At 59.0% G+C, this 16267-nt stretch overlaps 2 protein-coding genes across 2 annotated transcripts in view; one reads left to right on the top strand and one right to left on the bottom strand.

Moving 5' to 3' along the window:
* DUSP14 (dual specificity phosphatase 14) overlaps positions 1 to 8203 on the bottom strand; it is a 21625-nt gene extending 13422 nt beyond the window's left edge. The window contains exon 1 of the mRNA XM_073547420.1: positions 8108 to 8203. The gene's annotated coding sequence lies outside the window, so the exon portion shown is untranslated. The remainder of the gene's footprint in view (positions 1 to 8107) is intronic.
* Positions 3336 to 16267, top strand: LOC141050770 (uncharacterized). Its single transcript, XM_073547414.1, has 8 exons — positions 3336 to 3577; positions 3924 to 3983; positions 8026 to 8083; positions 8510 to 8699; positions 10620 to 10666; positions 13748 to 13793; positions 13869 to 13935; positions 16007 to 16267. Exons 1-8 carry the CDS (start codon positions 3452 to 3454, stop codon positions 16136 to 16138), a joined length of 726 nt encoding a protein of 241 aa, XP_073403515.1. The 5' UTR covers positions 3336 to 3451; the 3' UTR covers positions 16139 to 16267.

Here is a 16267-nt window from a genome sequence, read left to right as displayed (position 1 = left end):
GGAGGCACACATGTACAGTCCATACAGGGCAGACATTACTAATCCATCCTGCGGGGGAGGCACACATGTACAGTCCATACAGGGCAGACATCACTAATCCATCCTGCGAGGGGAGCACACATGTACAGTCCATACAGGGCAGACATTACTAATCCATCCTGCGGGGGGGGGGGGGAGGCACACATGTACAGTCCATACAGGGCAGACATTACTAATCCATCCTGCGGGGGAGGCACACATGTACAGTGCATACAGGGCAGACATCACTAATCCATCCTGCGGGGGGGGGCACACATGTACAGTCCATACAGGGCAGACATTACTAATCCATCCTGCGGGGGGGAGGCACACATGTACAGTGCATACAGGGCAGACATCACTAATCCATCCTGCGGGGGGCGCACACATGTACAGTCCATACAGGGCAGACATTACTAATCCATCCTGCGGGGGGGGCACGCACATGTACAGTCAACACAGGGCAGACATCACTAATCCATCCTGCGGGGGGCGCACACATGTACAGTCCATACAGGGCAGACATCACTAATCCATCCTGCAGGGGGCGCACACATGTACAGTCCATATAGGGCAGACATTACTAATCCATCCTGCGGGGGGGGCACACATGTACAGTCCATACAGTCCATACAGGGCAGACATTACTAATCCATCCTGCGGGGGGGGGGCACACATGTACAGTCCATACAGGGCAGACATCACTAATCCATCCTGCGGGGGGGGCGCACATGTACAGTCCATACAGGGCAGACATCACTAATCCATCCTGCGGGGGGGGGCACACATGTACAGTCCATACAGGGCAGACATCACTAATCCATCCTGCGGGGGGGGGGGCCCACATGTACAGTCCATACAGGGCAGACATTGCTAATCCATCCTGCGGGGGAGGCACACATGTACAGTCCATACAGGGCAGACATCACTAATCCATCCTGCGGGGGGCGCACACATGTACAGTTCATACAGTCCATACAGGGCAGACATTACTAATCCATCCTGCGGGGGGGGGCACGCACATGTACAGTCAATACAGGGCAGACATCACTAATCCATCCTGCGGGGGGGCGCACACATGTACAGTCCATACAGGGCAGACATCACTAATCTATCCTGCGGGGGGCGCACACATGTACAGTCCATACAGGGCAGACATTACTAATCCATCCTGCGGGGGGGGGGGGACACATGTACAGTCCATACAGGGGAGACATTACTAATCCATCCTGCGGGGGGGGGCACACATGTACAGTACATACAGGGCAGACATTACTAATCCATCCTGCGGGGGGGGGGGGCACACATGTACAGTCCATACAGGGCAGACATCACTAATCCATCCTGCGGGAGGCGCACACATGCACAGTCCATACAGGGCAGACATCACTAATCCATCCTGCGGGGGGCGCACACATGTACAGTCCATACAGGGCAGACATTACTAATCCATCCTGCGGGTTGGGGCACACACGTGTACAGTCCATACAGGGCAGACATTACTAATCCATCCTGCGGGGGGGGGGGGGGGCACACATGCACAGTCCATACAGGGCAGACATCACTAATCCACCCTGCGGGGGGCGCACACATGTACAGTCCATATAGGGCAGACATTACTAATCCATCCTGCGGGTTGGGGCACACACATGTAAAGTCCATACAGGGCAGACATTACTAATCCATCCTGCGGGGGGGGGCGCACACATGTACAGTCCATACAGGGCAGACATCACTAATCCATCCTGCGGGGGGGGGGGGGGCGCACATGTACAGTCCATACAGGGCAGACATCACTAATCCATCCTGCGGGGGGGGGCGCACATGTACAGTCCATACAGGGCAGACATCACTAATCCATCCTGCGGGGGGGGGGGCACACACATGTACAGTCCATACAGGGCAGACATCACTAATCCATCCTGCGGGGGGGGGGGGGGCGCACACATGTACAGTCCGTACAGGGCAGACATCACTAATCCATCCTGCGGGGGGGCGCACATGTACAGTCCATACAGGGCAGACATCACTAATCCATCCTGCGGGGGGGGCACACATGTACAGTCCATACAGGGCAGACATCACTAATCCATCCTGCGGGGGGGGGGGGGGGGCGCACATGTACAGTCCATACAGGGCAGACATCACTAATCCATCCTGCGGGGGGGGGCACACATGTACAGTCCATACGGGGCAGACATCACTAATCCATCCTGCGGGGGGGGGGGCGCACACATGTACAGTCCATACAGGGCAGACATCACTAATCCATCCTGCGGGGGGGGCGCACACATGTCCAGTCCGTACAGGGCAGACATCACTAATCCATCCTGCGGGGGGGGCGCACACATGTACAGTCCGTACAGGGCAGACATCACTAATCCATCCTGCGGGGGGGGCACACATGTACAGTCCATACAGGGCAGACATCACTAATCCATCCTGCGGGGGGGGGGGGGGGCGCACACATGTACAGTCCATACAGGGCAGACATCACTAATCCATCCTGCGGGGGGGGGGGGGCGCACACATGTACAGTCCATACAGGGCAGACATCACTAATCCATCCTGCGGGGGGGGGGGGGCGCACACATGTACAGTCCATACAGGGCAGACATCACTAATCCATCCTGCGGGGGGGGGGGCGCACACATGTACAGTCCATACAGGGCAGACATCACTAATCCATCCTGCGGGGGGGGGGGGCACACATGTACAGTCCGTACAGGGCAGACATCACTAATCCATCCTGCGGGGGGGGGGCGCACACATGTACAGTCCATACAGGGCAGACATCACTAATCCATCCTGCGGGGGGGGGGGGGCGCACACATGTACAGTCCATACAGGGCAGACATCACTAATCCATCCTGCGGGGGGGGGGCGCACACATGTACAGTCCGTACAGGGCAGACATCACTAATCCATCCTGCGGGGGGGGGGCGCACATGTACAGTCCATACAGGGCAGACATCACTAATCCATCCTGCGGGGGGGGGGGGCACACATGTACAGTCCATACAGGGCAGACAGTACTAATCCATCCTGCGGGGGGGGGCACACATGTACAGTCCATACAGGGAAGACATCACTAATCCATCCTGGGGGGGGGGGCGCACACATGTACAGTCCATACAGGGCAGACATTATTAATCCATCCTGCGGGGGGCGCACACATGTACAGTCCATACAGGGCAGACATCACTAATCGATCCTGCAGGGTGACCCCAGGTCTGACTTGTTGATTAACCCTTTAGTGACCTATGAATCCAATTGGCTGCTACTAATTAAGTGAATTAATAAGAAGACGCTGCGCCTCCCCCTCCCCCAGGGCTGAGCCGCATTGTTGGGTCGGAGGCCGGTCTGGTAAGGGGCTGCCATTTGTGTGGGTTATCCTGTGACTTGTAGTCCCCCGCTCCCTATAGCCACCATCATGCCGAAGCGTCAGCAGAAGATTCCGGATCTGGCGCTGGAGTTAACCCCGTCCGCCCTGCATCTTCTGAAGAGGGCGCAGCTGCAGCAATACTGCAAGAAACTGGGCCTGAAAGGTGCAGGAAAGGTGAGGGGACGCGGGGTGAGCCTGAACTGTGCGGGGTCAAAGGTTTGAGTTTTGAGGGCAAAAAAAAAAACTACTGACCCCCCAAAATGGTTAATGTCCACCGTTCCCAAGAGGTGGAGGTAAAGCTGGCGGTGGATGGGCGCAGCGCCCCGCGGGGGAGGTCCTGGGCCGACGGCGACGTTATGTGGCTCACAGATGGGCGGTCATAGAAACTGGGAACTGCATAATGGAAGAGGAAACGGTGGTCCGCTCTAACTGTGCCTGTGTACCCCCCAACACAAGGTCATGTGATTCCCGCCTCCGCATCGGCTGCGCCCCCCACAACTTATCACTTTCCTCCCTGCAGAACACAGATCTCATCCAGAGGCTGCAAGAACACTTAAAGAAAGGGGGGAGCAGCAGCCAGGTGAGTAAATGTGCACTCCCCAAGCTCTCTCACCCCGGGTGGAGCCCCCCGGTTTCTCTCTCTCTCTCCTCGGGTGGAGCCCCCTCGTTTCTCTCTCTCTCCCCGGGTGGAGCCCCCGTTTCTCTCTCTCTCTCTCTCCTCGGGTGGAGCCCCCCGTTTCTCTCTCTCCTCGGGTGGAGCCCCCCGTTTCTCTCTCCCCTCGGGTGGAGCCCCCGTTTCTCTCTCTCTCTCCCCTCGGGTGGAGCCCCCGTTTCTCTCTCTCTCTCCCCTCGGGTGGAGCCCCCGTTTCTCTCTCTCTCTCCCCTCGGGTGGAGCCCCCGTTTCTCTCTCTCTCTCTCTCTCTCCCCTCGGGTGGAGCCCCCGTTTCTCTCTCTCTCTTCTCGGGTGGAGCCCCCCCGTTTCTCTCTCTCTCTCTCTCTTCTCGGGTGGAGCCCCCCCGTTTCTCTCTCTCTCTCCTCGGGTGGAGCCCCCCGTTTCTCTCTCTCTCCTCGGGTGGAGCCCCCCGTTTCTCTCTCTCCTCGGGTGGAGCCCCCCGTTTCTCTCTCTCCTCGGGTGGAGCCCCCCGTTTCTCTCTCGCTCCCCTCGGGTGGACCCCCCGTTTCTCTCTCTCTCGCTCTCCTCGGGTGGACCCCCCGTTTCTCTCTCTCTCTCTCCTCGGGTGGAGCCCCCCGTTTCTCTCTCTCTCTCCGGGTGGAGCCCCCCGTTTCTCTCTCTCTCTCCGGGTGGAGCCCCCCGTTTCTCTCTCTCCTCGGGTGGAGCCCCCCGTTTCTTTCTCTCCCCCCTCGGGTGGAGCCCCCCGTTTCTCTCTCTCCTCGGGTGGAGCCCCCCGTTTCTCTCTCTCTCCCCCCTCGGGTGGAGCCCCCCGTTTCTCTCTCTCCCCCCTCGGGTGGAGCCCCCCGTTTCTCGCTCTCCTCGGGTGGAGCCCCCCGTTTCTCGCTCTCCTCGGGTGGAGCCCCCCGTTTCTCGCTCTCCTCGGGTGGAGCCCCCCGTTTCTCGCTCTCCTCGGGTGGAGCCCCCCGTTTCTCTCTCTCTCGCTCTCCTCGGGTGGAGCCCCCCCGTTTCTCTCTCTCTCCCCCCTCGGGTGGAGCCCCCCGTTTCTCTCTCTCTCCCCCCTCGGGTGGAGCCCCCCGTTTCTCTCTCTCTCCTTGGGTGGAGCCCCCCGTTTCTCTCTCTCTCCTTGGGTGGAGCCCCCCGTTTCTCTCTCTCTCCTCGGGTGGAGCTCCCCCGTTTCTCTCTCTCTCCTCGGGTGGAGCCCCCCCGTTTCTCTCTCTCTCCTCGGGTGGAGCCCCCCGTTTCTCTCTCTCGCTCTCTCCTCGGGTGGTGCCCCCCGTTTCTCTCTCTCTCTCCTCGGGTGGAGCCCCCCGTTTCTCTCTCTCCCCCCTCGGGTGGAGCCCCCCGTTTCTCTCTCTCGCTCTCCTCGGGTGGAGCCCCCCGTTTCTCTCTCTCTCCTCGGGTGGAGCCCCCCGTTTCTCTCTCTCTCCTCGGGTGGAGCCCCCCGTTTCTCTCTCTCTCGCTCTCCTCGGGTGGAGCCCCCCGTTTCTCTCTCTCCCCCCTCGGGTGGAGCCCCCCGTTTCTCTCTCTCTCTCCTTGGGTGGAGCCCCCCGTTTCTCTCTCTCTCTCCTTGGGTGGAGCCCCCCGTTTCTCTCTCTCTCTCCTTGGGTGGAGCCCCCCGTTTTTCTCTCTCTCTCTCCTCGGGTGGAGCTCCCCCGTTTCTCTCTCTCTCCTCGGGTGGAGCCCCCCCGTTTCTCTCTCTCTCCTCGGGTGGAGCCCCCCGTTTCTCTCTCTCGCTCTCTCCTCGGGTGGAGCTCCCCCGTTTCTCTCTCTCTCCTCGGGTGGAGCCCCCCGTTTCTCTCTCTCGCTCTCTCCTCGGGTGGTGCCCCCCGTTTCTCTCTCTCGCTCTCTCCTCGGGTGGTGCCCCCCGTTTCTCTCTCTCGCTCTCTCCTCGGGTGGAGCCCCCCGTTTCTCTCTCTCGCTCTCTCCTCGGGTGGAGCCCCCCGTTTCTCTCTCTCGCTCTCTCCTCGGGTGGAGCCCCCCGTTTCTCTCTCTCTCTCTCTCCCCTCGGGTGGAGCCCTCCGTTTCTCTCTCTCCGGGTGGAGCCCCCCGTTTCTCTCTCTCCGGGTGGAGCCCCCCCGTTTCTCTCTCTCTCGCTCTCCTCGGGTGGAGCCCCCCCGTTTCTCTCTCTCGCTCTCCTCGGGTGGAGCCCCCCCGTTTCTCTCTCTTGCTCTCCTCGGGTGGAGCCCCCCGTTTCTCTCTCTCCTCGGGTGGAGCCCCCCCGTTTCTCTCTCTCGCTCTCCTCGGGTGGAGCCCCCCCGTTTCTCTCTCTCGCTCTCCTCGGGTGGAGCCCCCCCGTTTCTCTCTCTCGCTCTCCTCGGGTGGAGCCCCCCCGTTTCTCTCTCTCGCTCTCCTCGGGTGGAGCCCCCCCGTTTCTCTCTCTCGCTCTCCTCGGGTGGAGCCCCCCCGTTTCTCTCTCTCGCTCTCCTCGGGTGGAGCCCCCCCGTTTCTCTCTCTCGCTCTCCTCGGGTGGAGCCCCCCCGTTTCTCTCTCTCTCGCTCTCCTCGGGTGGAGCCCCCCGTTTCTCGCTCTCCTCGGGTGGAGCCCCCCGTTTCTCGCTCTCCTCGGGTGGAGCCCCCCGTTTCTCGCTCTCCTCGGGTGGAGCCCCCCGTTTCTCGCTCTCCTCGGGTGGAGCCCCCCGTTTCTCGCTCTCCTCGGGTGGAGCCCCCCGTTTCTCGCTCTCCTCGGGTGGAGCCCCCTGTTTCTCGCTCTCCTCGGGTGGAGCCCCCCGTTTCTCGCTCTCCTCGGGTGGAGCCCCCCGTTTCTCGCTCTCCTCGGGTGGAGCCCCCCGTTTCTCGCTCTCCTCGGGTGGAGCCCCCCGTTTCTCGCTCTCCTCGGGTGGAGCCCCCCGTTTCTCGCTCTCCTCGGGTGGAGCCCCCCGTTTCTCGCTCTCCTCGGGTGGAGCCCCCCGTTTCTCGCTCTCCTCGGGTGGAGCCCCCCGTTTCTCTCTCTCGCTCTCCTCGGGTGGAGCCCCCCGTTTCTCTCTCTCGCTCTCCTCGGGTGGAGCCCCCCGTTTCTCTCTCTCGCTCTCCTCGGGTGGAGCCCCCCGTTTCTCTCTCTCGCTCTCCTCGGGTGGAGCCCCCCGTTTCTCTCTCTCTCTCTCTCTCCTCGGGTGGAGCCCCCCGTTTCTCTCTCTCCTCGGGTGGAGCCCCCCGTTTCTCTCTCTCCTCGGGTGGAGCCCCCCGTTTCTCTCTCTCTCCGGGTGGAGCCCCCCGTTTCTCTCTCTCTCTCTCTCTCCTTGGGTGGAGCCCCCCGTTTCTCTCTCTCTCTCCTCGGGTGGAGCCCCCCGTTTCTCTCTCTCTCTCTCCGGGTGGAGCCCCCTGTTTCTCTCTCTCTCTCCTCGGGTGGAGCCCCCCGTTTCTCTCTCTCTCTCTCCGGGTGGAGCCCCCCGTTTCTCTCTCTCTCTCTCTCTCTCTCCTCGGGTGGAGCCCCCCGTTTCTCTCTCTCTCTCCTCGGGTGGAGCCCCCCGTTTCTCTCTCTCTCTCTCCGGGTGGAGCCCCCCGTTTCTCTCTCTCCTCGGGTGGAGCCCCCCGTTTCTCTCTCTCCTCGGGTGGAGCCCCCCGTTTCTCTCTCTCTCTCCTCGGGTGGAGCCCCCCGTTTCTCTCTCTCTCTCTCCGGGTGGAGCCCCCCGTTTCTCTCTCTCTCTCTCCGGGTGGAGCCCCCCGTTTCTCTCTCTCTCTCTCCTCGGGTGGAGCCCCCCGTTTCTCTCTCTCTCTCCTCGGGTGGAGCCCCCCGTTTCTCTCTCTCTCTCTCCGGGTGGAGCCCCCCGTTTCTCTCTCTCTCTCCGGGTGGAGCCCCCCGTTTCTCTCTCTCCTCGGGTGGAGCCCCCCGTTTCTCTCTCTCTCTCTCCGGGTGGAGCCCCCCGTTTCTCTCTCTCTCTCCGGGTGGAGCCCCCCGTTTCTCTCTCTCCTCGGGTGGAGCCCCCCGTTTCTCTCTCTCCCCCCGTTTCTCCCACCCTGTGTTGTGTGTGAATGTGACGTTTCTTGCACAGAAGTCTCCGCGGACGCCTCTACCGGACACACAGGTCGGGACACAGGAAGAGTCGGCAGGTGAGACCCTCCAATAGCTTTTACCTGTGGTGGGCGCCTTCCCAGCACTGCGCGGGTTAACACATTCTCAGGGTCACGTGTCTGTGATCAACCAATTAATCGCGTTTTCCCCACCCAGCACCCCCCTCCTCCTGTCCACTTCCCCCTCTGACTAGGTAACGGCAGCCAATCAGCGTGCAGCGTGTCGTCAGCAGTGCGATGGCAGAGCCGTTGCTGTGGTAACGCAGGGGGATGTCGTTAGTGACGCTGAACGTGCTGTGCGCGCGGGGTTTCTCGTCACGTGACTTATTTATTACATGCAGTGTCACATGACCCGTGTAATATCATCCGTCCGCCATGTTTCTATTCATTGTCTCCCAGTTTTTCTAGAAACTAAAATGTAAGAATTGGTGAAAGAATAATGGGGTTTCCCGTGTTGTGTTGCAGGGGTCCGGGGCTGGTGTGTGATCCATGGCCAGGAGCTGACCATCACCGTCTGGCACCCGCTGGCTCTGCGCTGTGGCCGCGCCTGTGTGACCGCCCGCGGCTCGTACGTCCCTCTGCACCTCGCTCCGTCCTCCACGCCCACCCCCCCGGGGCTCAGCGACAACCTCATCTGTGCAGAGTGCGCGTCCAGGTGAGCGGCGGCCGAGTGCAGAGCGATAATAGTAATGTTTCTATGGCGCCAACATATTCCGCAGCGTTTTACAGTTTAACAGTTCCAAACACAACAGTCATAAGTAACAACGTGAACAAATGTGCTTAGAGGGAGCGTCTGAAACTATGCAAATTGTGCATAATCCTGATGTCTTGGGGTAGAGCATTCCAGAGGATAGGAGCAGCGCGGGAGAAGTCTTGGAGTCGGGAGTGGGAGGTACGGATTAGTGCAGAGGTTAGTCGAAAGTCGTTTGCAGAGCGCAGCGGTCGGTTAGGCCAATAGACAGAAATGAGGGAGGAGATGTAAGGGGGTGCCGCACTGTGGAGAGCTTTGTGGGTGAGAACAAGTACTTTGAATTGTACCCTGTAATGAATGGGCAGCCAATGTAAGGACTGGCGAAGAGCGGACGTGTCCGAGTACCGATTACCCAGATGGACGATCCTGGCTGCTGCATTAAGTATGGACTGGAGAGGGGATAGTCGAGTAACGGGGAGGCCAATTAATAGAGCGTTGCAGTAATCCAGGCGGGAGTGGATCAATGCTACAGTGAGGGTTTTTGTTGTTTCCATGGTGAGAAGAGGGCGGATTCTAGAGATGTTCTTTAGGTGTAAGCGGCAAGAGCGGGCAAGAGATTGTATATGGGATGTGAAGGAGAGATTGGTGTCAAACATAATCCCCAGACAGCGCACCTGCTGCCGGGGTGTTATTGTGGTACCACCCACGGAGAGGGAAATGTCAGGTTTAGGGAGGTTAGTAGACGGCGGGAGCAGAAGAAGTTCAGTTTTGGAGAGGTTGAGTTTCAGATAGAGAGCGGACATGATGTTGGAGACTGCGGACAGACAGTCAGTGGCGTTCTGTAGTACAGCGGGGGTAAGGTCGGGGGATGACGTGTATAGTTGTGTGTCATCAGCATAAAGATGGTACTGAAAGCCAAATCTGCTGATGGTCTGTCCAATTGGTGCCGTGTAGAGAGAGAAGAGAAGGGGGCCAAGGACTGAGCCCTGAGGTACCCCGACAGCAAGAGGAAGAGATGAAGTGGAGCCAGAGAACAGAACACTGAAGGAGCGGTCAGAGAGATAGGAAGAGAACCAGGAGAGAGCAGTGTCCTTAATGCCTAGTGACTGGAGCCTAGAGAGTAGGAGAGGATGGTCAACAGTGTCGAAAGCTGCAGAAAGGTCGAGAAGAATGAGCAGAGAGTGGTCACCGTTACGTTTTGCTGTCAGAAGGTCATTGGTCACTACGACGGCATCCAGGCCACAGCACCTCCGGACCGTCTGTTACAGTGTATCAGTGCAAGGGAAATGTGTTTAATCTCTGCAGAGCTTCCATTCACTGACAGCGAGTGAGATCTCCGACTAGAGCGATAATGGAGGGTTCGGCTAGTTTCACATTTGCGTTTATGGCCGCAGCGTCGGGCTGTGCACGGCTGCCGCTAAGCCCCGCCCCCTGTCGCGCCCCCTCCAATAGCTCCGCCTCCGGGCGCATGACGCTGCTTGCATCCCCTATCTTTATCACTGAGGACGCAGGCCGTGCGCAGTATGCGTTTGGCGGCGCCTGCGTCCTTTTGACGGTGCACCGACCAGCGCCAAATGCAACCTGTTGCAATTTGGTTGCGCTCGGCGCACCGTCAAAAGGACGCAGGCGCCGCCAAGCGCATACTGCGCACGGCCTGCGTCCTCAGTGATAAAGATAGGGGATGCAAGCAGCGTCATGCGCCCGGAGGCGGAGCTATTGGAGAGGGTGGGGCTTAGCGGCGGCCGTGCGCAGGCCGCGGCGGCCGTGCGCAGGCCGCGGCGGCCGTGCGCAGGCCGCCGCTGCGCCCTGAAAAGCAAATGTGAAACTAGCCTTAGAGAGCCACGTCGCCTCGTATTGTGACCGCTCTGTGCTTGTCTGTTACAGAAACCAGGAGAAAGACGACCGTCTGCAGCAGAAGTCAGTGCAGCAAGGTACCGGCCCCCGATGGCCCCGCTCCACTCTCTGTATACACGCCTGGGCCCCCCACCCCGCTCCGCTCTCTGTATACACGCCTGGGCCCCCCACTCCGCTCTCTGTATACACGCCTGGGCCCCCCACTCCGCTCTCTGTATACACGCCTGGGCCCCCCACTCCGCTCTCTGTATACACGCCTGGGCCCCCCACTCCACTCTCTGTATACACACCCGGGCTCTGCTCTCTGTATGCACGCCTGGGCCCCCCACCCCGCTCCGCTCTCTGTATACACGCCTGGGCCCCCATTCCGCTCTCTGTATACACGCCTGGGCCCCCCACCCCGCTCCGCTCTCTGTATACACGCCTGGGCCCCCCCCGCTCCGCTCTCTGTATACACGCCTGGGCCCCCCCCGCTCCGCTCTCTGTATACACGCCTGGGCCCCCCCCGCTCCGCTCTCTGTATACACGCCTGGGCCCCCCCGCTCCGCTCTCTGTATACACGCCTGGGCCCCCCCCGCTCCGCTCTCTGTATACACGCCTGGGCCCCCCACCCCGCTCTGCTCTCTGTATACACGCCCGGGCTCCCCACTCCACTCTCTGTATACACGCCTGGGCCCCCCACCCCGCTCCGCTCTCTGTATACACGCCTGGGCCCCCCACCCCGCTCTGCTCTCTGTATACTCGCCTGGGCTCTGCTCTCTGTATACACGCCTGGGCCCCCCACCCCGCTCCGCTCTCTGTATACACGCCCGGGCTCCCCACTCCGCTCTCTGTATACACGCCTGGGCCCCCCACCCCGCTCCGCTCTCTGTATACACGCCTGGGCCCCCCACCCCGCTCCGCTCTCTGTATGCACGCCTGGGCCCCCCACCCCGCTCCGCTCTCTGTATACACGCCTGGGCCCCCCACTCCGCTCTCTGTATACACGCCTGGGCCCCCCAGTCCGCTCTCTGTATACACACCTGGGCCCCCCACTCCGCTCTCTGTATACACGCCTGGGCCCCCCACTCCGCTCTCTGTATACACGCCTGGGCCCCCCACTCCACTCTCTGTATACACACCCGGGCTCCGCTCTCTGTATGCACGCCTGGGCCCCCCACCCCGCTCCGCTCTCTGTATACACGCCTGGGCCCCCCGCTCCGCTCTCTGTATACACGCCCGGGCCCCCCGCTTCGCTCTCTGTATACACGCCTGGGCCTCCCATTCCGCTCTCTGTATACACGCCTGGTCCCCCCCGCTCCGCTCTCTGTATACAAGCCTGGTCCTCCCCCTCGCTCCGCTCTCTGTATACAAGCCTGGTCCTCCCCCTCGCTCCGCTCTCTGTATACACGCCTGGTCCCCCCCCGCTCCTCTCTCTGTATACACGCCCGGGCCCCCCGCTCCTCTCTCTGTATACACGCCCGGGCCCCCCGCTTCGCTCTCTGTATACACGCCCGGGCCCCCCCGCTCCTCTCTATGTATACACGCCCAGGCCCCCCACTCCGCTCTCTGTAAACACGCCTGGGCCCCCCCGCTCCTCTCTGTGTACACGCCCAGGCCCCCCACTCCGCTCTCTGTATACACGCCTGGGCCACCCGCTTCGCTCTCTGTATACACGCCTGGGCCTCCCATTCCGCTCTCTGTATACACGCCCGGGCCCCCCGCTCCGCTCTCTGTATACACGCCTGGTCCCCCCCGCTCCGCTCTCTGTATACACGCCTGGTCCCCCCCGCTCCGCTCTCTGTATACAAGCCTGGTCCTCCCCCTCGCTCCGCTCTCTGTATACACGCCTGGTCCCCCCCGCTCCGCTCTCTGTATACACGCCTGGTCCCCCCCCGCTCCTCTCTCTGTATACACGCCTGGGCCCCCCGCTCCGCTCTCTGTATACACGCCCGGGCCCCCCGCTTCGCTCTCTGTATACACGCCCGGGCCCCCCCGCTCCTCTCTGTGTACACGCCCAGGCCCCCCACTCCGCTCTCTGTATACACGCCTGGGCCACCCGCTCTGCTCTCTGTATACACGTCCGGGCTCTGCTCTCTGTATACACACCTTGGCCCCCCCGCTCCGCTCTCTGTATATATGCATGGGGCCCCCACCCCGCTCCGCTCTTTGTATACACGCTTGGGCCCCCCACTCCACTCTCTGTATACACACCCGGGCTCTGCTCTCTGTATACACACCTGGGTCCCCCGCTCCACTCTCTGTATACACGCCTGGGCCCCCACCCCGCTCCGCTCTCTGTATACATGCCTGGGCCCCTCCACTCCACTCTCTGTATACACACCCGGGCTCTGCTCTCTGTATACACACCTGGGCCCCCCGCTCCACACTCTGTATATATGCATGGGCCCCCCACCCTGCTCCGCTCTCTGTATACACGCCTGGGCCCCCCACCCCGCTCCGCTCTCTGTATACACGCCTGGGCCCCTCTCCGCTCTCCTTATACACGCCTGGGCCCCCCACCCCACTCCGCTCTCTGTGTCCACGCCTGGGGGGTCCCCCCGCTCCGCTCTGTGTCCACGCCTGGGGGGTCCCCCCGCTCCGCTCTGTGTCCACGCCTGGGGGGGTCCCCCCGCTCCGCTCTGTGTACATGCCCGGGGGGTCCCCCCACTCCGCTCTCTGTGTACACGCCCAGGTCTCTCTCCGGTCTGCTATCTGTATAGAGAGTAATGCACGGCAATAAATAGAGAGCAGGAATCGGGGAGGGCTGACACTGCGGGGCCAATAGGGGCAGATGTCTCATTCTGTAATATCCCTGAAGTACAAGAAGTAATGAAGTAAAGGCCTTAATGGGGGGGGGTAATCTTTTGCCTCACAGGGTAATAGTACGGATGGATGGGCTTCTCCCCTCCTTAGGTTGTGATCCATTGGGACTGTTGTTCTGGGCGTCCAGCGCTGCTGCTTATATTATATAATGATCAATGCTTGTATCTGATAATGCCGAACCCGATGTCTCCAAAATTGATCACTTGTCTCCAGCGCTGGAGCCGATGTTCTTATAACTGACACTTCTGGTTCTCGGGTACTAACGGGGGGTCTTCGTGTCCTCGGGGCGGTCTCCTGGCTTTGTTTGTACACTGGGGGCTCGGACAGGAAATAACATTCATTTCTACTTTCAGATAAATCCTGCCCTGACACCAGCCTGCAGAAGTCCGGAGCTGTGAGGTGAGTGCCGCTCTGTCCCCTGCTCCCTGTGGGTGCAGTCACATCACCTGCACCGCTTGTCTACTCTGTCTGCAGAGCGGGCCACTCCCGTAACAAGTCCGGACGATTCCACCCCCAAGAAGATCCAGAGTACGCCCGCAGGGTAAGGGGCAACTCCTGTCTGAGCTTCATACGTGTCTGTCGAAGCGATGAACATTTTTGCTCCACATTCTGCCTCACTACAGTCACCACTGGGGGGAGCTCACTCCATACAGATTTATACAGCCACCACTATGGAAGCTCACTACATGCAGATTTATACAGCCACCTCTAGAGGGAGCTCACTACATGCAGATTTATACAGCCACCTCTAGAGGGAGCTCACTACATGCAGATTTATACAGCTACCTCTAGAGGGAGCTCACTACATGCAGATTTATACAGCCACCACTAGGGGGAGCTCACTCCATACAGATTTATACAGCCACCTCTAGAGGGAGCTCACTCCATACAGATTTATACAGCCACCTCTAGAGGAAGCTCACTACATGCAGATTTATACAGCCACCTCTAGGGGGAGCTCACTACATGCAGATTTATACAGCCACCTCTAGGGGGAGCTCACTACATGCAGATTTATACAGCGCCCACTAGGGGGAGCTCACTCCATACAGATTTATACAGCCACCTCTAGAGGGAGCTCACTACATGCAGATTTATACAGCCACCTCTAGGGGGAGCTCACTACATACAGATTTATACAGCCACCACTAGGGGGAGCTCACTCCATACAGATTTATACAGCCACCACTAGGGGGTGCTCACTCCATACAGATTTATACAGCCACCACTAGGGGGTGCTCACTCCATACAGATTTATACAGCCACCACTAGGGGGAGCTCACTACATACAGATTTATACAGCCACCACTAGAGGGAGCTCACTCCATACAGATTTATACAGCCACCACTAGAGGGAGCTCACTCCATACAGATTTATACAGCCACCTCTAGAGGGAGCTCACTACATACAGATTTATACAGCCACCTCTAGAGGGAGCTCACTACATACAGATGTATATAGTCACCACTAGGGGGAGCTCACTACATACAGATTTATACAGCCACCACTAGAGGGAGCTCACTCCATACAGATTTATACAGCCACCTCTAGAGGGAGCTCACTACATGCAGATTTATACAGCCACCTCTAGAGGGAGCTCAGTACATGCAGATTTATACAGCCACCACTTGAGGGAGCTCACTACATACAGATTTATACAGCCACCTCTAGAGGGAGCTCACTACATACAGATGTATATAGTCACCACTAGGGGGAGCTCACTACATACAGATTTATACAGCCACCACTAGAGGGAGCTCACTCCATACAGATTTATACAGCCACCTCTAGAGGGAGCTCACTACATATAGATATATATAGTCACCACTAGGGGGAGCTCACTACCTACATATTTATACAGCCACCACTAGAGGGAGCTCACTACATACAGATTTATACAGCCACCACAAGGGGGAGCTCACTACATACAGATTTATACAGCCACCACAAGGGGGAGCTCACTACATACAGATTTATACAGCCACCACAAGGGGGAGCTAACTACATACAGATTTATACAGCCACCACTAGGGGGTGCTCACGCCATACAGATTTATGCAGCCACCACTAGGGGGAGCTCACTCCATACAGATTTATACAGCCATCTCTAGAGGGAGCTCACTCCATACAGATTTATACAGCCACCTCTAGAGGGAGCTCACTACATGCAGATTTATACAGCCACCACTAGGGGGAGCGCACTCCATACAGACTTATACAGCCACCACTAGGGGGAGCTCACTCCATACAGACTTATACAGCCACCTCTAGAGGGAGCTCACTACATACAGATTTATACAGCCACCACTAGGGTGAGCTCGCTACATACAGATTTATACAGCCACCACAAGGGGGAGCTCGCTACATACAGATTTATACAGCCACCACAAGGGGGAGCTCGCTACATACAGATTTATACAGCCACCACAAGGGGGCGCTCGCTACATACAGATTTATACAGCCACCACAAGGGGGCGCTCGCTACATACAGATTTATACAGCCACCACAAGGGGGAGCTCGCTACATACAGATTTATACAGCCACCACAAGGGGGAGCTCACTACATAAAGATTTTTGTTCCGCTTTACAACCATCTCTTGCGTCTTTCAGGTGGACGAGCTTCTTAATCAGATGGCATCTGGACAAGTAGACTCCCAGAAAGTCCTGCAGTCCATCCGCCCGACCGTCATGCATTCCCCTCTTGGGAAGCAGGAACTAAGCCCCATCCCCATTAACCGATAACCAATCCCTGGAAGAGTATTTCTTAAGTAACAGAATTCATGTATTTATTTATTTTTTACCTTTGTTCCATTTTGCTGTTTTTAATGCGTTTCTACATAAAGTGGCAAATAAACGACTCATGGAATTGTT

Source organism: Dendrobates tinctorius, unplaced genomic scaffold (genome assembly GCF_039654945.1).
Source record: "Dendrobates tinctorius isolate UK_male_01 unplaced genomic scaffold, ASM3965494v1 ptg000152l, whole genome shotgun sequence".
NCBI lineage: Eukaryota > Metazoa > Chordata > Amphibia > Anura > Dendrobatidae > Dendrobates > Dendrobates tinctorius.
This window is presented reverse-complemented; position numbering and strand designations above follow the sequence as displayed.